At 39.4% G+C, this 21,187-nt stretch overlaps 1 protein-coding gene across 1 annotated transcript in view; it reads right to left on the bottom strand.

Annotated features, from left to right (window-relative positions):
- The window catches only part of LOC118820535 (potassium/sodium hyperpolarization-activated cyclic nucleotide-gated channel 1), a 175,421-nt gene that overhangs the window by 76,936 nt on the left and 77,298 nt on the right, over nt 1–21,187 (bottom strand). The window contains exon 3 of the mRNA XM_036588899.1: nt 10,769–10,930. Coding sequence (XP_036444792.1) covers nt 10,769–10,930 — 162 coding nt within the window. The remainder of the gene's footprint in view (nt 1–10,768; nt 10,931–21,187) is intronic.

Genomic DNA, 21,187 nt, shown 5'->3' with positions numbered 1-21,187 from the left:
AAATCTAAAGAAGAGTGCAGAAGGGAGGCATGTCAAAAGAGTTGGCACTCCTCTTTAAAATCAGTGGTCTCATTGTTTTCTGTGCGGTTCCTCACCAGCTGGCAGCTTAGAGTCTTTGTGATGAGAGAGCCTACAAGAAAGTCTAACAGTGTCAATGACTTTAGACCAAAATATGTGAATGTGAAGCAGCACCAAATCCCCCAACATGAGGACAACATGGCTAAAAATCCATCAATAGGTGAAAAACATTGATAAAAATCCACAAACAGGATGACGGCATGGCTAAGAACTGACCGATAAGAGAATGTAATGGAAAAAGATAACAATAAGAGAACATCATGGCAAAAAAAGACACAAATAGGAGAACAGCATGGCTAAAAATCCACCAACATGAGGAAAACATTTATAAATATCCACAAACAGGAGGACAGCATGGCTAAAAATGAAACCATAAGAGAATGTAATGGAAAAAAATACTAATAGGAAAACATCATGGCAAAAAAACACCAACAGGAAAACAGCATGGCTACAAATCCATCAACAGGAGAATGGCATAGCCAAAAATCCACCAATAAGAGAACAATATTGGTAAAATCCACCAATAGGAGAATGGCATAGCCAAAAATCCACTAATAAGAGAACAATCTTGGTAAAAATCCACCAATAGGAGAACAATATTGGTAAAAATCCACCAATAGGAGAATGGCATGGCAAAACATTCACAAACAGGAGAACTCACACCAACTACAGGTGGGTAGAGATGATGGGTGACCTGAACAGATTGTACTAGAGTCTCCTCACACTTTGTGGAAGAAAATGGGCAGGTATTAAGGCACAGTTTTGCAGTGGGCTTGAGAATAAATCTGGTGATCTATGAAGTATCTATTTTTTGGTATTTGGTCACGTATTTTCACACAAACTCTCATTCTCTGTTTCGCCAAGAAAAACAAGGGTGAAAACCTGAGGCCAGCATTTAAAATCACAACCTACGGTGACAATTTCCAGTTCCTAATCTTGTTCTTCTGCTGTTCCTCACCATGGGCATTTGACCTCTGATTTGCACAGAGAGAGAGAGAGAGAGAGAGAGAGAGAGAGAGCGCAAGAGAGCGCAAGCAGAATTAAAATTGCGCCCAGAGAAATTCTGATACTTGCTCTTGTGACTCATGCCATGAATTGTAATGAAATGGGTTACGCCTCTCTTATGGAATATTCTGCATTTCTAAAATAACTCACATTATATATGCGTGTTACTAAATATGTACATATTTCCATCACAATTATTCCAGGTCTTCAAAGCATGATCTCTTTTGTGGAAAAATGTGTGACAATCGTTCAGCGCTTATATATGCTGATGTACTGTCTGGTCTATTTTCGAATCAAAGTCTGGTGCTAAAAACGCTAAAGCACTAGAGACTGAAGTCCTCATGAATTAAATGGCAGGTATATTTCTCTCTGATCCCCACCACAAGACTCCTGCAATAAAACACAACTGCTGCAAAATGTGGGCTCTTCGACCGCTTCTCCACTCATAATGCATCTTGATTATCCTGGAACGAGCCACCGCGATGCAATAGTTATACACACTGATGCGTTTTTAATAACATCAGTGAGTGAACACAGTAAAGCACTCATTCGGCTGGCAGCGTGACCGCGTTAACTCCGAGAGCAAGAGCCTTTCAGTCAGGCCTCAGGAGAGAAAGTGTGTTAGCACTAGGGCTGCAAACTGGCAGCAACTTCATATTCAGTTTCACGGTAAAAGTGTCACGATATGATAGCGTCACGCAGGAGCAGAGGAGACGGGATGCATGAGTAAATAAATGGCTCCAAATAGAAAAGAAAGCATATTATCCCAGACTTAGTTACCCTGTTCAGTCGGACTTTTGAAAAAGTACAACTGCTTTGGGGTGGATCCTCGAGGGCGAGACATTTGGAATATTTTTTTTTTTCCTGCTAGCTTGTTCATGTTACTGCTGGGAAGCCATGTATTCATAAGCATCTACAACACCGGGGATCCCCAAAGATTGATGTGTTTGTGCAGTGCATGCTGGAAATTGTAGTGAGAGATCACTGATGGACAAAAATAAGAAAAGACAGAAAATCATGAATGTTTGTCATCTGTCAAACCAGCGAGGCTGAGGGATTCAATGCTGCACAACAGAATTTTAAATAACGTGAGAAATAACATCTTGAATGCTAATTTTAGGCTGGAACGCTCCTTTAGGTTTCGTGTTGTTTACAAGGCCTTGCTTATGATATTTAAAGCCCTTAATGACCAAGTCCAGGTTAAAACTCAAAACATGATTGAAGGCGAGCAAACTGATTTAGACCAGAGATGTTTTAAATGAGGAGACCTGCCACTGGTTGAAATATAGGAAATATGGGAAAGCTTGTAACGCGCGACATGGCATTTGTTTATGCTGAAATTCTTTCCTTTAAGAAAAAAGAGCCAATCAGCTTGCTGGTTACACCACAACTGGGGAAAGCCCCCCGCCCCCCCTTGTTGCGGAGATCTGTGCAAGCGCAGTAACCAGAACAACCTCAAAAAACATGTTTTTTGTGCATTACCGAACCAAATTCTGCAAACTATTTATTAGGGTTTTTGTCAGATTTTATTAGTGATTTCAAATGTGTTTTGGAAAAGGTAATTTGACCTTCAACTTAATAAATAACTGCTCAATGTCCACCAAGTAAACAGACTATCCTATAAGGACTTTGTTTAGACAACGCATGCTGATGTATCTTGAGTAGTCACAAAATAGGTAGTCACAAGCTCAAAGGAGATAAGACGGGAAGCAGGACAGGGAATGACACAGAAGGTGGGATTTGTCAGGCCTAGGAAGCTGTGATAGTTCTTTTTCTCAAAAGTGTGCAACGCCACACCAAATATATCCCTGCACCAAAACTGTACTGGGCTAAGTACACATTTCACAGTTCAACACACTGGCGACATACTGGAAGTATTGGTAAAATATTGGAAAAAATCTAGGCAGTTTATTTTGTGTTATCTCTGTGTTATTTCTTTACTCAAACCTTTGACAAATCAACCTATCATCTATGAGTGAAGACTTAACCAGGCTTGAGGCCAACAACCCCTGTCCAAGAACTGTGCCTGTCTGGCAAGGAACTTTGTCTTGGCTTTCACATTCCTAGCACTTTCATCACATGCTTACTCCACTTAAACTATTATCCAAGACACAACCGAGATAATTCACAGATGTTCTAGGTGTAATGACAGACCAGGCAACACAGGAGCAGGCCACCCAAAAACTAAAACAGTCAGAAGTCCAAATACCAACGCACTAGAAAAGTTGAGGGTGAATGAGTTCATAATGCCAAAAATGTGGAAGGGATGATGATAGGAAACGAGGTGGAGTCAGCACATCTAACATTCAAAGTAACCAGCATCTCTTTTAGTGTTTGTATAGTTCTGTGCAAAAGTCAGAGACCCCTATTCGCTATTCATTTTCCAGGAAATATTTCTGAATTTTCTAAAACAGGAGCTCAAATATACAGAAGAAATGGCACCCCTGACAACGGTGTCAGACGTGGTAGACCACCAAAACTGTAGATAAACAGCACTTAAAGCTTTCATCTTTGAGAGAGAGGAGGAAATCAAGCTGCTTCAGATCTGAAAAAATCCAAAGGTGTTTCTGTCCATCCTTACACTGTGAGAAAACAACTCAGCGCTGTGGGCCTGAAAGGATGTGTAGCTGTTTAAGAAGCTTTCACTGAGAAAAGGAGACGGACAAAAAAGAAGAAAGTTTGCAAATCAGACAAAGAAGCTGCTGGTCTTCTCAGAACAATGGACTGACCACTCCATAGTCCAGATCTCAGCATCTCTGAATGTGTTTGGGATTTCTTTGATAGTAAGAAGCAGAAAATGGGTGACACTTTATTCTGTGTGGTCCTTTTAGATAAAACAAACACTCAACGGGCTCTCAGTAACATGTCAAACACATATGAGGGTTAGGGTTAGGTTTTGGGTTGAGGTTGAGGTTAGGGTTAGGATTAGGGCCAGGGTTAGGGTTAGGTGTTTGGTGAGGTTGGGTAAGGTAAGGTTTTGCATAATGGAAGCAACGTATTAACAAAACATCTACTTAATGTAAGTAATGTATCAACAGAACATCTACAAGATATTTACTTCAATGTATTCAGATGCTTCACTACTGCTACTGCACTGATATGTTATTGATGTGTTACTGATAATCTGTTGAGTTTATTAATCATCTACAAAGGACCACTCAAAATAAAGTGTTACCAGAAAATTTAATCAACTTCTAGAACGGATGAGGTCTGCCAAAAATATACTAACTATAATAAAGGTAAAATATGCACACACTAAACACTGAAAGATCTGTTAACCGTGTTTCCTGTTTTTTCCATTGAATTTAATGTCTATTTTGACTGGAAATGAGATATATGAAGGGTGGCAAATTGTTAAATAAATTGTATTAAGGCAAGTGTTAAACAAAAGAAGGTCACATTTACTGCAGTTCTTTTACAATGGATGTTAAACAGGAGAGAACTGAGCTTCATGCTGAATCATGTTGAAAGAGCCAGTCCATCTAATCACAGAACACTCTGTGCTCTGAAGTAGCCAGCGGTGCTGCTTCTTCTCAACTCAACAGCGAAAGAAACAGCTTTCACACAGACTAGGCTGCTCAATTCAAACTGCCAATAATGTATTTTGGTAAAGGCTTTTTATTAGAGTGTAGGTTTGGCCACCTGCTGGACATAAATGAGGTATCAGTTTCTCTCATACACACGCTGTGCATGAGTAGATACTTGAATATTGTTACAAATATGACTGTGTCAATCTGTCTGTATGTAAGTATATTTATGATATTCTGCCATAGTGATGCTTTGAACAAGGCCCTAAATCTTATAGGGCTCTTAGGAACAGTGCCATAGAAGAAACACTGAAACAGACGGTTGTTTCTGTAAATGTGATGTGTTAACACATAATGTAAAGGTCTGATACCAGTTAAAGCCTTTTTTAAACTCATATCCAGGCCAAGACCCACAGATGAACCTGTATTTTTCAGGATACAGGCTTGATTTTCATAAGGGGTGTAGGAGCTGGATCTGAACAAGGAAGGTGGAGCGTTAGAGGTGAGACTGATACAGAGGTGAAGTCAGACGGAACTGGAACTGAAACAAAGAGTTTTAGACGAGCTTCAGCCACACCCACTGACACACAACTGTCACAAAGACCGTCTAAAACAGACCACAGCATTGAGATATCTCTCTCTCTCTCTCTCTCTCTCTCTCTCTCTCTCTCTCTCTCTCTCTCTCTCTCTCTCTCTCTCTCTCTCTCTCTCTCTCTCTCTCTCTCTCTCTCTCTCTCTCTCTCTCTCTCTCTCTCTCTCTCTCTCTCTGGCCACCCATCCATTTCTGTCTCCCTTTCTCTTTCCTTGTTTTTTATTTTCTTTTTTCTCTGATTCTCACTTTCTCTTTCTTTGTCTCTCTCTCTCTACCTCCGTCCCCTTCACTTTATCTCTGTCTCTCTCTCTGCCCCGCTCTGTTCTTTCTCTATTTGTCTCTCCTCTCTCTCTCATTGTCTCTCTCTCTCTTTCTTTGTCTCTCTTTTTACCTCCCTCCCCTCACTTTATCTCTCTCTGTTTCCTTCTCTGTCTCTCTGCCCCCACCCCACTCACTGTTTACAATGATATATTATATTATATTTTTTAATCCATTAATATATAACAATATGTATTGTTGTGTGTGTGTGTGTGTGTGTGGTGTGTGTGTGTAGTGGTGTGTATATATATATATATATATATATATATATATATATATATATATATATATATATATATATATATATATGAATCAATATTGGTTTAGTCCAGTAGGGTTAAGGCTCCATTTATGCCAAGCTGGTGAACTATTTTAATGTGGAAAATCAAAATATCCCAATAGTCACGTCTAATATCTCCAATAAAAGTGACTGTGGTAAAGCTTTTGGACTGGTCACTGTGGGATTATATTATCAATAAAAACAAATCTTGCTATCAGCACAGACTGCAATATTAACCCCTTAAAATGCCAGACTTATTATATACTAAAGCTTATTATTCAGTAACTACAGGGACTTCAATGCAAACTGTCTTTGCTACTCTTAGGTTATAGAAGTGTGCAGTAAAACTCTAGGCCTGCCGGTGGGCCATGGGCATTTAAGAGGTTGAAGGACTCTGGTCCAGATCAGAGGCAAAAAATCAGTTCCAGCTCACAAAACACTGTATCTGTGCTTCATCAGCCACATCTGTAAACCCAGACCTGCTGCTAATAATGTTTTATGTAAAAACAATGTACAACACTAGTTTCAAAGTAAGGTGCTTCAGTTTCCTAAAAAGATGTAAAGTCATTGTTTGTGAAGGCATGCCACACTTCTTGAGACATTTTCCAACTTGACTGATCGAGTAATTATTCTGGTGGAATAATTATTCAGCTGGCATAATCATTGTAGTTTGCCTGTCGCCGATTTTGACGGCACAAAAACAAACTCTCTTCAAAGCCCTCAAGACAAAATCCTAATAAAAATCTTAAAGTGACTGAAATGTATTTTTTTCCCCTGACAAGCACAAGACATTTTAATTTGGAATAAGTCTGCTAAGTTCAAAACTGACTGAGATGCCACAGCCTCCAAATGAAAGCCACTGATAAATAAAGTGTGCTAAGGCCCTATACGGGCACGTTTTTATCTCAGCGCACCTCCAGTCACTCTGGGACCTATGGCATTTTAAAAAGAGGTTGCATAACTGCGCATCTCTGTTATCTAATATGACGCTAAGCTAAAAGACTGAAATATGTGACGAGGCTGAGATATTCCCATGCCCGTAGACCTACACGTGGTTTCAAAATGCACAGCTAATCTTTGTTGACAGACAAACGTTAGCCTCTAAAGCCACATCCAGAGCTGAAGGGGTGGTTGGATAATCGCTAATATTCCTTCTGTGGCTGGGAAATGTGACTCATTTGAATCATAGCATGTACTGTATGATTGCCTATTCTGAATGAATTGACTTTTTGACCCCACCTTGATGGTCTGAAGCTGAAAATGAACTTTGCCAACATGGTATGTTGGTTGAAAGTGTGTACAGTGCTGTACTGTTGCCATGTACCTACACTACTTAGCTGTATTACCAGAAACACCTGCCATATAAGTGCACTTTGTAGGTTTCCAGTTACAGATTGTTGCCCATCTGCACAAGTTATCAGCCTCTATATCTATAGGTCTATAAGCAGTATTGTGCAAAAGTCTTGAGCACCTGAGAAAATCATACTAAAAAAGCTATTAAATTGGGCAAAAAGAATTGATTTGCTCAGAGAAACTATGATGCTCCAAACACATAGCAAACTGGACGTTTCATTGTTTTTAGTGAAGCCGTGACGGACAATTCTGCCACCGCAAGCAACAACACTCCACAGCAGTGAGTGGAACGCTCCATCAAGAGCTCAATATTCCTGACTTTCGTCGTTGATTGTAGCAGTGTAATGAACTGGATGTTGATTTTTCGGGAGTCGCGGACGCCAAACATCTCGTTCTGGAATTCCAAACGAACTCAGTATTGTACAACACAAAATAAAGGAGTGCAGACCACCCTTCTGCCTTTTTCCACCTTAAATAAACAATCTACGCTGATAAAGCTATCCTCTAATAATCGAGGTGCAAGCATGTGAGCGCAGCATTAGGATCAATACACATATCATCAATACATAAATAATGATTTTAAGAGGTGTGCTGGTGGTAGATTTGAACAAACCTATGCAATTGCTGGGGGCATCGAGGTAAAATCTAGAACCAAACCTGTGCTCTTCTGCCTAGTTCACTTGATATTTACTACTTTTTTTATTTATTTTTTTTTAAACAAGAACTTGTTAGTTTTACTGTGAATGTTATATAGTGTTTTACTAGCAAAACACACCATATAAATGGTTTTAAACAATTTGCTTAGGAGCCTAAGACTTTTGCACAGTACTGTATTTATATCCATTAGGAATGTGTGCAAGTACTTGAATAATTAGTTAACCATTCATGGTGCTAGTATATGAATACTGAATCACTATTCAGATATCTAGTGGTAACACCACAGCCCCAAAATGGGTGGAACAGAACTTATTGTTTCAAAAAACAACAAAAAAAAACTTGGCTGGCTGAGTGACAAAAGGTAACTAAGTAACTGACTGAGTGACTAAAACTACCTTTCATATCATGCTAACAACACGTCTCTATAAAACTATTCATGAGTTTTTATATTATTTTTTTTGATACTGTATCTTTTTCATTTTGTTCAGTTGGTGTCATACTGCAAGTGCTAAACTGGACCGAATTACACATGCTGTGTTTGTTTATTGGTCAGGTTTCATTGCAGGAAGACAGAGAAAATATACAGGCTAACAATTCAGTGAAATGTGATGGTTTTGCTCATATTTGCAAGTAAGTATGTTATGTTATACTTTGCTACTCTGAAACATGAGCGCCTGAACGTGAGCCTGTCGCCAAGGACACATTGTTAATCACATGGCTGAGAAGACAGACAGAGCACGGCTAGCTACCTAATGTTACCTAGGTCCACACATAATAAATATAAATATCTCATTCAGTGAGGAGAAAATACCTTGTGTAGAAAACAATAGCACCAGCATCCGACATGACACTAGTTAGCTCTGTTAGCTCATTAGCTTACCTAAAGAGGCAGTTTCTGTTACTCATCCAACATTAAAACCCTGTTTGTCCCTGTTTTTATAATAAGAATAAGAACATATTTTAGTGTGTTCCTCTGCGTGCTGCTGTTTCTTCAGTGCTGTTAACCAGATAAACATTTATAAACAGGTACTCGAACATCAAAATTAGTCAAAATGCACATTACTACGCACATCCCTAAAATCTATATACTTCTAAATATTTGCTCATTTATCATATTTATCATTCATACTGTTACCTGCTGTTTTTTTTTATATATATATGCTGTCAGAACAAAACCTTGTATCTCCATTTTTGTTGTTTTGCAGTTTTTTGACATAATCTGCAAATGCCTATTATCCTTTACATTGTGTGTAAATTTCATGAATGAATATATATATATATATATATATATACATATATACATACACACACACACTGTGCTGAGTGAGACTACCTTATGGTACTACCTGTACCATGATCTTTGTGCTATGATGTTTCTGAGAAACAAGATGCTGGAGTCTAAAAGCTTCTGGGAGGCTTTCTAGCTTTCCTCCAGAGAGAGAGAGAGAGAGAGAGAGAGAGAGAGAGAGAGCGCTAAGTACTGGATGGCTACCAAGGTCCTTCACCAAAGTGAAGCTCCAAAGAGACAGAGAAGGGGAAAGAGAGAGAGAGAGAGAGAGAGCACAACTATGTTCTGGATGACTCCAAGGCAGAAGTCCTAGAACACTGTCGGACCACAGTTTGACCTTGAAGATTATGAGTCGAGAGGAGCTAAAAAGGAATCTTATTCCAGCGTTTTAATACTTTTTAATCGGCTGTTTTCGCTCCGATATGATGTATAATGAGAAAGCCTGAACAGCTATCTGCTGTTAGCCCTGCTGCAGCCCCACTTCATAAAGGTCAAGAAGAACCGTCACGTTCTGCTCAATTTTCACAGCTGCACCCTTTTCAGCGCAGCAGCCCGCTCTGACTCTAAACACTCACGTCATTCCACACTGACATTTCCATCCTCTCACCAAAATCTGAAGTTGATCAGTCTGGATTAACCGGGTCGAGCTGTACTGCTGTTCTGGTAGTTTTTAGAAAGTCCATACTGAAGTGATCATTTTAAGAACCTGACCTTTTTTTAAATCTTCGCTCACACTTAATAGGAGAGAAAATGAGGGGATTTTTGCTTCAGACCCTTAATTCCTACTAAAGCAGTTAATTCATTGTTAGCCTATATCGCTGTACTGCTTATTCTCCCTCTGCCTGACTTCATAACTGGATATAATCTTTTAAACAGATGTCCTGAGCTCCTGCACTGCAGATTTTTGAGCTTTACATTCTCAAATACATCCAAAATAATGCTATCAGCATTGATTATATTAGTGATAGAATAATCTAGAGATATTTTTGATGATTAATCAAAATCATGCATAGTCTCTTTAAAAAATTATAAAATACTTTTATGATGAAAGTTAAACTGGGATGCTTTCACTTCATTAAAAAAATGTTCAAAAACATAAATAAAACAAATATGGCAAAGGTGGAAAATATAAAACATAAAATATGGCAAATATGTGCAAAACTTATGGCACATTTTATAATTTATGTTTCACTTTTTTCCCAATATTTCCAATCCCTAAAAAACTAAATTTGTGCAATTACATTAAAAAAATAAATTTTTAAAAGTTCTCTGTAAAGCTTGTGTTCACCTATTTTCACTTAGATCAATAAACCATGCTAACATGCTATTAAATCAACAAAACATGTCATTTGACGAGGACTGTTCAAGCTTTTGTAACTGCAGCTGTGATTATCAATGCCTTCATAAGTTAAGTCAAGCGGAGTGGAGAAAACACTAAAATGTGCAGTGCAGGAAAACCGGAACATTAAACCTCTCTATGCCTCACCCTGGAATATACAGGGAAAACTTTACAGGTAAATGTATGTTTTTCAGAATCATAAAGATGTATTTTGATTGTTACCTTCATCAAAACTTTGTATATCTGGAACTGTAACTTCACAGAAGAAGGTTCTGTGTAGCAGCTACAAAAACAATAAATGAAAGGTATAAAAAAGAGGTTGAATACTTACAACCATCCCATTTAGGGACACCCAGCAATCTGGAGGGAAGTCCTGGAGCAGAGGCACCAGGAACTGCAGGCAGCCGTCCCAATGACACAGCAACAGCATCATTCCAATCAGATTAAAGATTCTTACCACTGCACTCGCCAGGTCATAGGTCATGTGGAAAATCTGAGGAAAAAAAAAAAACAGAAAAGAAATGACAGAGGTCAGTCATTTCAGGAGAAAAACTGTTTACCACGTGATTCACACACTACAGGCCAAAAGGCTGGAAACAAAACAAACTTTGTAAAAATAATAATGAGAATTTTGTTACTTCACTATTTATCACATAGATAAATAAATAATGTGATATGCCTGCTTTTGTTGGATTTGTAGGCTCCACAGAACATAAATGCATGATCATCCTATTTTCACAAAAAGGCAAGTGAAATTTCACAGGACATTCATAACTTCATGTGACATACATATCGTTGCGAGTGTGGAATGGTATGATGTTGTACGGATGTGCAATTCATTCTTTTCCCTCAAGTGTGTCTGTAATATACAAAGTATGCCATGTTTCATCTCGAATTACAGGTGAAATTGTGCCAGAGACATTGGAATGATCTTCAAAGTGGGGGGGCACAACAGTTGCATGATATAATGTGATTTGTTCACAAGGAAAGCAGGAAGGGTGTGGTGAAGACTGGAGGAGGACGCCAGACTCCCGCCATGAGGAAGGAGGGCCAATCAGCATTGAGGAACGAATGTGACAATGAGTGGGTTGCTTCCCACACCTAAACCCCACAAAAGACTCAGCACCTCAAGTTTTCTTAGAAGTTGCAAACTGGGGGGGTCTCCCGGGTGGTGCAAACATCTAAGTGGTGGCCTTATCATCAGGAGATCACAAGTTCAATGCCTGGTGATGCTACAGCCATCCGTAGCCGGGAGTTCAAGAGAGCACAATTGGCCTCGCTCTCTCTGGGTGGGTAGGATGGCCCCGCTTCTCCCCTCATCACCCAGCACTATGCTAGTCATGTAGGGGTCTGTTAGCTGGTGGTTGGCACTTTCCTCCAAGCGCGTTCAGCTGTCCAATGATGTTGCCTTAGTGGCAGTGGTATCGTGAGACTGGGGGAGTTCTAGCTAGTGGGTGGCACTGGATATGAGGAAATTGGGGAGCTGCAAATTGAAGCTCCTGATTTCCAGTCACTAATTTAGGAATCGGAACTTTCGCCTCCTACCTTTCCACTTATCTCATTTTGAACTCAGTCCAATTCTCACTCATCAAAAGATGAGACAATGCATGCAAACTTCTGGACTGCTACCTCCTTCTGTCCTTCTCAATTCCCAGAGGCAGACCTTTTTGGCGGAAGCCCAACTGGGGCCTAAGTCATCAAACCCAAGGACACAATTTTGAGCGTAAATATACAACACTGGCATGATGGCAAGTCTAGAGACGTTTTAAACTCTTTAGAATCTAATTTGGTGTAAACTCTAGACAGATAAGGTCATCACTGTAGTTTGCCATCTTACATAAGGTGTTAGTCAGTCCCACTTTTAGTTTTCATTCAGGCAACTTTAAAGTTCTGCTTATTTACCTATATCTGACTTTACTTATATCATTTAGGTTTCTCATATTACCTTGTTCAGTTTCATTTTACTTTGTACACTGTACACATTTATCTTTCATCATCCTTTTTACCCCGTTCCTTTATTATTCAAATTTGTAAATGTTTTATGCATGTGTGTATCTTGTATCACAGAAGTTCCAACAACTAACAAAGAATCTGAGTAATCAAATTTCCTTCACACAATAAAAACTGATTACGGTTTCCATTGTTAATATTGGTCTCGTATTTTGTCCTGTGGGACTGGTGCCACACTTATTAATAATAATAACTTGTAATATTTTAATTAATAGTAATAATTTACCCACAACTCCTAAAGATTACATGAAAACCTTGACTGACAAAACACCCACAGAAACCCATCTTGATCTGTGATTGGTCAGGATGATCCCAGCAAACAGTAAAAACACTGTGAGGATGCACAAGTGTTGGAATCACATTGCATTAAAAAAAGTTCATCAGCTTTGATAAATTTGATTAGATTTCAAAACAATGCATTTGTATCACTATAGAAGAAAAGATAGAAATGTAAAATTTCTCTGTATTCCTTGTGGAGCAAATACATGAAAAATATCGGATACTGGCATAGACCCACGATTCCCATACCAGTGCATCTCCAGTAATATGTTTATTAACTCAAAACAGGCAGGTTTGCTCCTTAGCGTGCTCAGTAAGTAATTGTTAATGCGTTTATCTCCTGCTGACTCTCCTGCAGGGTTTTATAGCAGCTCTAATCAGATCCACCTGATTCCCCCATTCAGATACTCCAGAAGATCAACTCAATTAGGTGTTACATTAGAAGTTTATAAAGAATTAAAAACAGAGTGCAAGAGTGCAAAGAAGGCTATACTGAGGCCAGCAGTACAGTACAAACAACGAAAGGAGTATCCAACTACATTCAAACGCACTATTTAAAAACAACTCAGGCTCAACGCTGATATTAAAGCACATCTGATACAATGTTTGAGGCCTCTTTGCTTCACTTTTTTGTTTATTTTGCAGAACTGTTGTATAAAAGCAATAGAGCTTTTAGATCATCTCAGAACAAACAAAACTCTGTTTTGTCAAAAAGACATTAAGTGTATTCCAATTGCTCATATACTTCCCTGCAAACCAGACTGCACAGGGTATTTGGGCATGTTAAGGGGATTACAAATCACACACTCTTAAAAAATATGGTTCTTCAAGAGTTCTTCAGTAAAGAAAATGGTTCTAAATTGAACTCAAAGAACCCACTGCATGATTAAAGGGTTCTTTGCATCACAAAAGTGTTCTTCTACTGTTACAATGTCAAGCTTATTATAGTAGAAGAACCCTTTTTGGTACTATATTAGGGAGCCCTGCTGGTGACATCCCATACTATAATAAAAATAATGCGGGGCCACACCTTATTAATGCGTGGAAACGAGATCCTAACGTGTGGCAATGACTTAGTAAGGCATGGGAATGAAATAATTAAGTCATGGCCATGACTTAGTAAGGCGTGGGAACAAGATCCTTCCTTACTAAGTCGTGGCCATGCATTAGGATCTCGTTCCCACACCTTACTAAGTTGTGGCCATGCATTAGGATCTCGTTCCCATGCCTTACTAAGTTGTGGCCACAACTTAATTATCTTGTTCCCATGCCTAAGTTGTGGCCATGCATTAGGATCTCATTCCCATGCCTTATTAAGTCGTGTCCACGACTTAATTATCTTGTTCCCATGCCTTACTAAGTCGTGGTCATGCATTGTTTTTATTTATACAGGATTTCTACCACTCTTTTCAAAAAGAACCATCTACAGCACATTCTCCATCATTGTGAAGAGCCCTTTCGTGATACAAAGAATGCTTTAATCATACAACGGGTTCTTTGAATGTTCGTGGGCCTATATAGAACCATTTTCTTTACTTCGGACTGCACAGGGAGTAGTGAACAGTGGTTTATTATTGCAAAGGAAGCTGCAGGAAGTTTACCCATGAGTCATCATGTCTCTTGAAGATGCATGGTGCTTCGTGTTTGATTATGACACTGCAGGACGTTCTGAAATGAAGGTATTTATCAACTGCAGTTCCCTTAATCGACACCCTGTGCTCAAGCGTGCATGGAATTACTGCTTAGAGACCCTGTGGAATGGACTGCAGTTAACGTTTTGATTCAAAATGTCTTTTATTTGAGGTACACTGTCAACTTGAGAGTACAGCATTACTTATTGAATATTCTGGAACAAACCTCTTTGGTTAAACTAGATATTATTAAAGGCTGATTGACCTAATTCAGCACCTTTTTGTCTGTAATATATGGTATAGTACATGATATGGATAGATGTTGGAAGATGTTATCACTTCAAAAAATAATAAGATGAAGAAGGTATTTTTCTCTGGGAATCATATAAGTTGTCCATGACTAATGAGTATTCTTTCCTCTTATGAGTGCTGCATACAGATGAAGTCTCTTCACATCACCACTAGATCCCTTTCATGCTGACTAATGCAGGCGCCGTTCTACACCCACTGAAGGAGGAATGTGTTATGAGGAACATGATTCAGCACGAGTGGAGGCTTAAGAAATTTTGTGCGGAATGTTGATGAGAAAATGTTGATGTTTTTGTATTAATCATCTCCAGCCTCAATAACAAGACTAAAGAACAAAACTAGAGAGATCGATTAGCTATCGCTATGTACACTAATGAGCCAAAATATTATGACCTAATAAGCTGTTGGTCCTCCGAATGCCACTAAAACAGCTCTGACCTGCAAGGGGCATACCTGGTGGGCAACAATGTTTAGGCAGGTGGCAGGTGTCAAACTGATGTGCACATGAATGCCCAGACCCAGGGGTTCACAGCACAATGCTCCCCTGAGAATCAGTCTTCCTCCTTGCTTTCTTGTCTTTTTTCCACCGTGCATCCTGGTGCCATCACTTCTCCAGGTAAATGGCACACCCACTGTAAACAGCCGTTCATGTGATGTAAAAGAAAATGGGACCCATTGGACCAGGTGGCCTTCTTCCACTGCTCCAAGACACCCACTGTAAGCATGTTTGACAGTGGAAAGGGGGAACTCAGCAGGGTGTAAAGCACTGTGTGTTATGACATATTTCTTCATTATAACCATCATTAAACATTTCTGTGACTGTCACAGTAGCCTTTCTGTCAGCTCAGACCCTACGAGATCGCCCTCGTACATCAATGAGTCTTGGGCGCTCAAGACCCTGTCACTGGTTTATAGTTTGTCCTCATTGGACCACTGTTGGTAGGTAGTCACCAATGCTCACGGGGGAGAACCCTACAAGCCTTGCCACTGAGGAGACACTCCAACCCAGGGGTCTGGCCGTAACGATTCAGCCCTTGTCAAAGTCACTCAAGTCTTAATGCCTGCCCATTTCTCTCGCTTCCAATACAATGACTACAAGGACCAACTGTTTGCCTGATATGCATCTCTTATCAATTATAATGATTTGGCTCATCAGTGTATCTCAACAGAATTAGAACTGCTAGTTCACTATGCTATATGTGTATATATGTGTGTGTGTGTGTGTGTGTGTGTGTGTGTGTGTGTGTATCACTGCTGTTGGGACAAAACCTCATATCTCCATTTTTGTCGTTTTTCAGCTCTTCACATAATTTGAAAATGCCTGTGACCCTTACATTGTGTGTAAATTTCATGATGAATGGACCAAAAGAAATGGCCCAAAATGACTTGAAAAAGTCTGGTTCCATTGACTTACATTAAGAGTAAAGTATGTTTCTTCCTTCTCCTGTAAAGTTACCATTTTGGAGATATGAGGTTTTATTCCGACAACAATGATATAAGAGAGAAATGCTGAGATCTCAATAAAAAAATGCAAGATTTGTAAGAGAAAAAGTGTCCTCTGCACTTTTAGTGAAGATGAAAATGACATTTTAGTGAAGTGAGGGCCAGTGACAACTTAGCATGGCTTTATTTTTTTATTTTAACTATTTCGCTCAATAGATTTTGCACAGATAATGAATTAGTTGTAGAATGTAGAAAGTGAAGTATTTAGCCTACTAAGCACTTCTGCTCAGTTGGAGTATGAATTAAAAGAAGAAAAAGGCTGAGAAGTTTCATATTATGAATCTGTTGTATTTCCTGTCAGTGCCCTCATTAAAATATTTTTGTCTAATGTAAAGTTAGGGAGTAAATATGGCATATGTAGACCATTGTTCGTTTATGCTGGCTCCCATTCCTTTAAAAAATGTAGTCTGCATGACTACATAATCCCATCGAACTTACTGCCTGCCTCTCTTGACTCAAAATGCCCACCAGTGACCAATCGAAATTTATGGAGAGATGAACTGGATCTATTAAATGAAGACATTCAGCCATGGATGAATGGAGAGAGAGAGAGACAGAGAGAGACAGAGAGAGACAGAGAGAGACAGAGAGAGAGAGAGAGAGACAGAGAGAGAGAGAGAGAGGACTTTTCATGGCTTAATCTTAAGGAGTTTACTCTTCCAGAGTCTTAGGACAGTGTACCAGGCTCTTACATAATTCACATGTCCTCAGACATTTAATATAAACGCACCAGCCAGCACAAAATGACCACAGCTATCACCACCAAAGTGGTCAGTCTACGCTATACCATATATGTATTTTTAAATGCAAGTCTATGGATGCATTCCAGGCCAGCTGTTGTTTTTTATTCCGTCTGGTCAAACGCTTAGCTGCTGCCGCGGTGTCACTCAAGGACATGTGCTGTGTAGCAGTCAGGAGCGTTTTCCAGATGCGGATTAGTTCTTGGGCTGGACTGAAATGTTGTTGTTAAACTGATTTGGATTTAGGCCGGAATTGGATTTAGGACAGAAGATGTTTTGAAGTCTGCAGTAAACCTCACTGGTGTGATGATGGAAGTTAGTTGTCTAGTTCTGTAAGATTTTGACTTTAACCCTTGACTATACGGCAGGTTTATCAGTGTTATTTATCTTACAACATAATATTCAGTAATTACTGTACCTTATTCAGAAACTACCATGAATTATTCAGTAGCTACTATGAATTATTCATTAACATCCATGAATTACACAGTAACTTCTATGAAATATTCAGTTAATACTCTGAATTAAGCAACAACTATGATTTATTCTGTAATTAATAGTAATTCAGTACATTTCTTGAATAATTAAGTACCTTATTATTGAGTAACTACTATGAACTATTCACTAATGTCTGTGAATTATACAATAAGTTATATGATATATTGGATTAATACTATGATTTAAGTAACAACTATGATTTATTCTGTAATTATTAGTAGTTACTCAGTAACTACTGTAATTGTTCAGTAATTTCTGTAAATTATTCAGTAGCTATTATGAATTATTCACTAACATCTATAAATTATACAGTAACTTCCATGAAATAGAGTTAATACTCTGAATTAATAAAGAACTATTTTATTCTGTAATTAGTAGTAATTACTGAGTAACTTTCATAAATTATTAAGTAACTACTATAAGTACTGTTAATTATACAGTAATTACACAGTAATAATTAAACAGTAACTTCTATGATATATTACGTTACTGTATAATTCAAAATACTATGAATTAACAACTATGATTTATTCTGTAATTACTAGTAGTTATTCAGTAACTACTATAAATTATTCAGTAACTTTCATGATTATTAAGTAACTACTATAAAGTTTTCGTACAGGTTTGAGATTAGTATGTCTTAAATGATCCAAATCACAGATTAATACTCAGATTCCTGCAGAAGGTTCTGGTAGGTCCTAAAGCTCTATGTTCTAAATTGATCCTACACAAAGCTTTAACTATGTAAGCCTAAACATAAACAACTTTACAGTATGAGATTACAACACGCTAAAAATCAGGCCCACAGAGCTGACACAACTTCAGAAGTTAGCGTGTAAAATCTGATTCGATTACAGTACAATGTCAATAGGGAATCAAAAGGAATATGAACTGTATTGAAGATGTGGAAGTACTGGATTGTTCACTGTGTTACGGTACTCTAAAAGCGCTGAAGTTTTGATACATTGTGGGACATGAGTTCAATCTACACTGCACTGCACTGCGAGTCCACTGGATCAACTGACCACTAGATCACAGTAGGTAGTCAGCATATAAGAATAAGATCACCGGACCAAAAATTAGTCACCTATGATTGAAACGTACCTTATAGCGTGTAATACCTCCACGAGCATCAATAACAGCTGCGATTTGATTTGGCATAGATTGGACAAGTTTCTGGATGTAGGCGACATCAATGTTCAACCAGTCTTGCATCAAAGATTTGCACAGTTCGGCCAGATTTTCAAGAGGATTCAAATCTGGGGATTTTGCAGGCCAGTCCAGATGTGTTATCTGGTCAGATGTGAGATTGACCAGATAACGTTTCTCATCATGAACATTTCGTAGTTTTTTTTTTATATATTTTTTTTAAAAAAAATTTTACCCGATTTTCTCCCCAATTTAGTCGTCTCCAATTCCACCCGCTAGTTAGGACTCCCCCAATCACACGATGCTATCAACGCTAGGAGGGTGAAGGCTAACACAGGCTTCCTCCGAGACCTGTGAAGCCAACCACCACTTCTTTTCGAGCTGCTGCTCACCCAACGTCATTGGACAGCCGAACGCGCTCGGAGGAAAGCGCCAACCGCCAGATCTGTTACGGCAGCTAACAGACGCCTGCGCTGACTAGCATCGCGCTGAGTGATGGGGGGAGAAGGAGGGGCCATCCTACCCACCCAGAGAGAGCGAGGCCAATTGTGCTCTCTCGGACTCCCGGCTACGGATGGCTGTAGCATCACCAGCGATCGAACTCGCGATCTCCTGATGATAGGGCCAACGCTTAGACGGTTGCGCCACTCGGGAGCCCCAACATTTCGGTTTTTATGTCTCTTCGCCCACTGTGACCAGGCAACTTTGTGAGTGGAAGTGAGCAAAGGCCTCTTGCGTGCCACTCTCCTCCATATATTCATGGTACGCAGTTCGGTGTGGAGTGTTCTTTCAGAAATCGGTTGTGAAGGACCTGCATTGACTTCTAGAAGCAATTCTTGTGTAGAAGCGAAGCGATTTTATTCACGAGCCAAGAAACATGCCGGCAGTCCCTGTGTGTCAGTTTCGTCTTTTGGCCACAATTCTTAAGAGAATTTCCTGTAGACTGGGATTTTCTGCCACTGCTGCTCGACCTGTATGACCACACACTTTGATACACCTGCAAATTCAGCTACTTCCTTCACACTATGGCCTCTGGCACGCCCAAATGCAATCACTCCCGTTTGCCAATCATTAACATCTATTCGCGACCCATTTTCCACACATTGAACGAGACATTCACTGCACTGTACCACCTCTTCTCAGTTTATGAAGCCCATCGCACACTTCACATGTATTTATAGCCCAATCATCCCCGTGCAACGCCATCTGCAGGAGCCTGAAGTTACTACCTGCCTTAAACGCGCAAGGTGACTAATTTTTTGTCCAGGGACCTTACATCACCAGGCTACAGTTAAAAATATAGAGCTACTATAAATATACGCCCAGATATCTTTAGGCTTAGGTCTCACAGGGTTAACATGAGGTCCTACAGAAGGGCTTGTCAGGTGGATGGTGTCACGAGCGAGACCGTTTTGGCTTGGCATGAACAGTGAGCTGAAGCTGATGATGGTGGTTAATCAGAAGAGCTTAATGGAAATGAAATCCGCAGCGTGAGTGAGTAAGGATGAGCTAACGGCCCCTGTGGCTCTAAACCAAACTCGTCTCTTCAACGCCTCCGTGGCCATCCGAGCTAATTCACACGGCCAAACCTCATTTGCATAAGAAATTATTCACTCGCTTTTCCTTTTCCCCGCTCGAGTGGCTATTTTGTTACTCGTTCTTAGCCAGAGTAGTGCCGTAATCCCCAGTGAGGAAAAAAATACCGGGAAACGTTCTCCCAGCCTGCTAAAATAACTGGTTCTGCATGATAAACCAGTTATCACCATTCGGTTCTGCCAATTAAGAGAAATCTGAGGCCCAAGGTAATTGTTATCTATTTTTAAGGTGATGGCTCCACTTTCTCTCTCCATAAACCACTCAAAGTCACTATAGTGTTAATTTAATGGCATTTTAATAGCCCTCTTATGGTATGGTGCTGCAAGAACGCAATGACAGATTAAGAAGTTAATTTTATGCTCAACAAAGCCCCACAGACAGTGAGTAATGGTGACCTTTTGTTTCCTGACACTGTCGCAGAATTACTGCGAGGGGGCCGGGCTGTCAGCAGAGATTAACGGAACAGACTGTTCAAACTGTACTTTTTTTTAATTATTATTATTCTGTAACTTCACGCTTGTCACATTTGCTGAGACAACATTTTTCTCCAGACATTATATTAAACCCTACTTGTTTTAAAGTACAGTGTTGTTATATGCTTTGATCTTTTTCAGCTCATGTAAGATGCAGGTGTGATCTCACTACAGCAACACAGCACCTCTCATATATGCAACATGATTATCAATATTTTCAATAAGGGAAGTGTCTCAGGACAATAGCTGAGTGCTGAGCTAAGCCAAAGCTAAAATTCGATAGGCTAAGAGTATTAAAAACGAGAGTCTATATTAAGCTGCAAAGGTAGACTATAAAATACGGGTCAGCATTCCTATATGAGGTCACATATAAATAGGCCTGGCCAATACAGGTCAGACTCAGAGACCGAACACAACACTGGAATAAATGGTGGCTTGGGACAGACCCTCAATGACAGTCAGGTCAGAAATGGGACACAACACCAGAGACATCAACATGCACACATAAACACAGCCATAAACCTACAGACTTAAAAAGATGGTTCTTCAAGGGTTCTATATC

This window comes from Colossoma macropomum, unplaced genomic scaffold, assembly GCF_904425465.1.
Source record: "Colossoma macropomum unplaced genomic scaffold, Colossoma_macropomum, whole genome shotgun sequence".
In the NCBI taxonomy this organism is placed as follows: domain Eukaryota; kingdom Metazoa; phylum Chordata; class Actinopteri; order Characiformes; family Serrasalmidae; genus Colossoma; species Colossoma macropomum.
The sequence above is the reverse complement of the archived record's forward strand: the minus strand, read 5'-3'. Positions and strand labels throughout refer to the sequence as shown.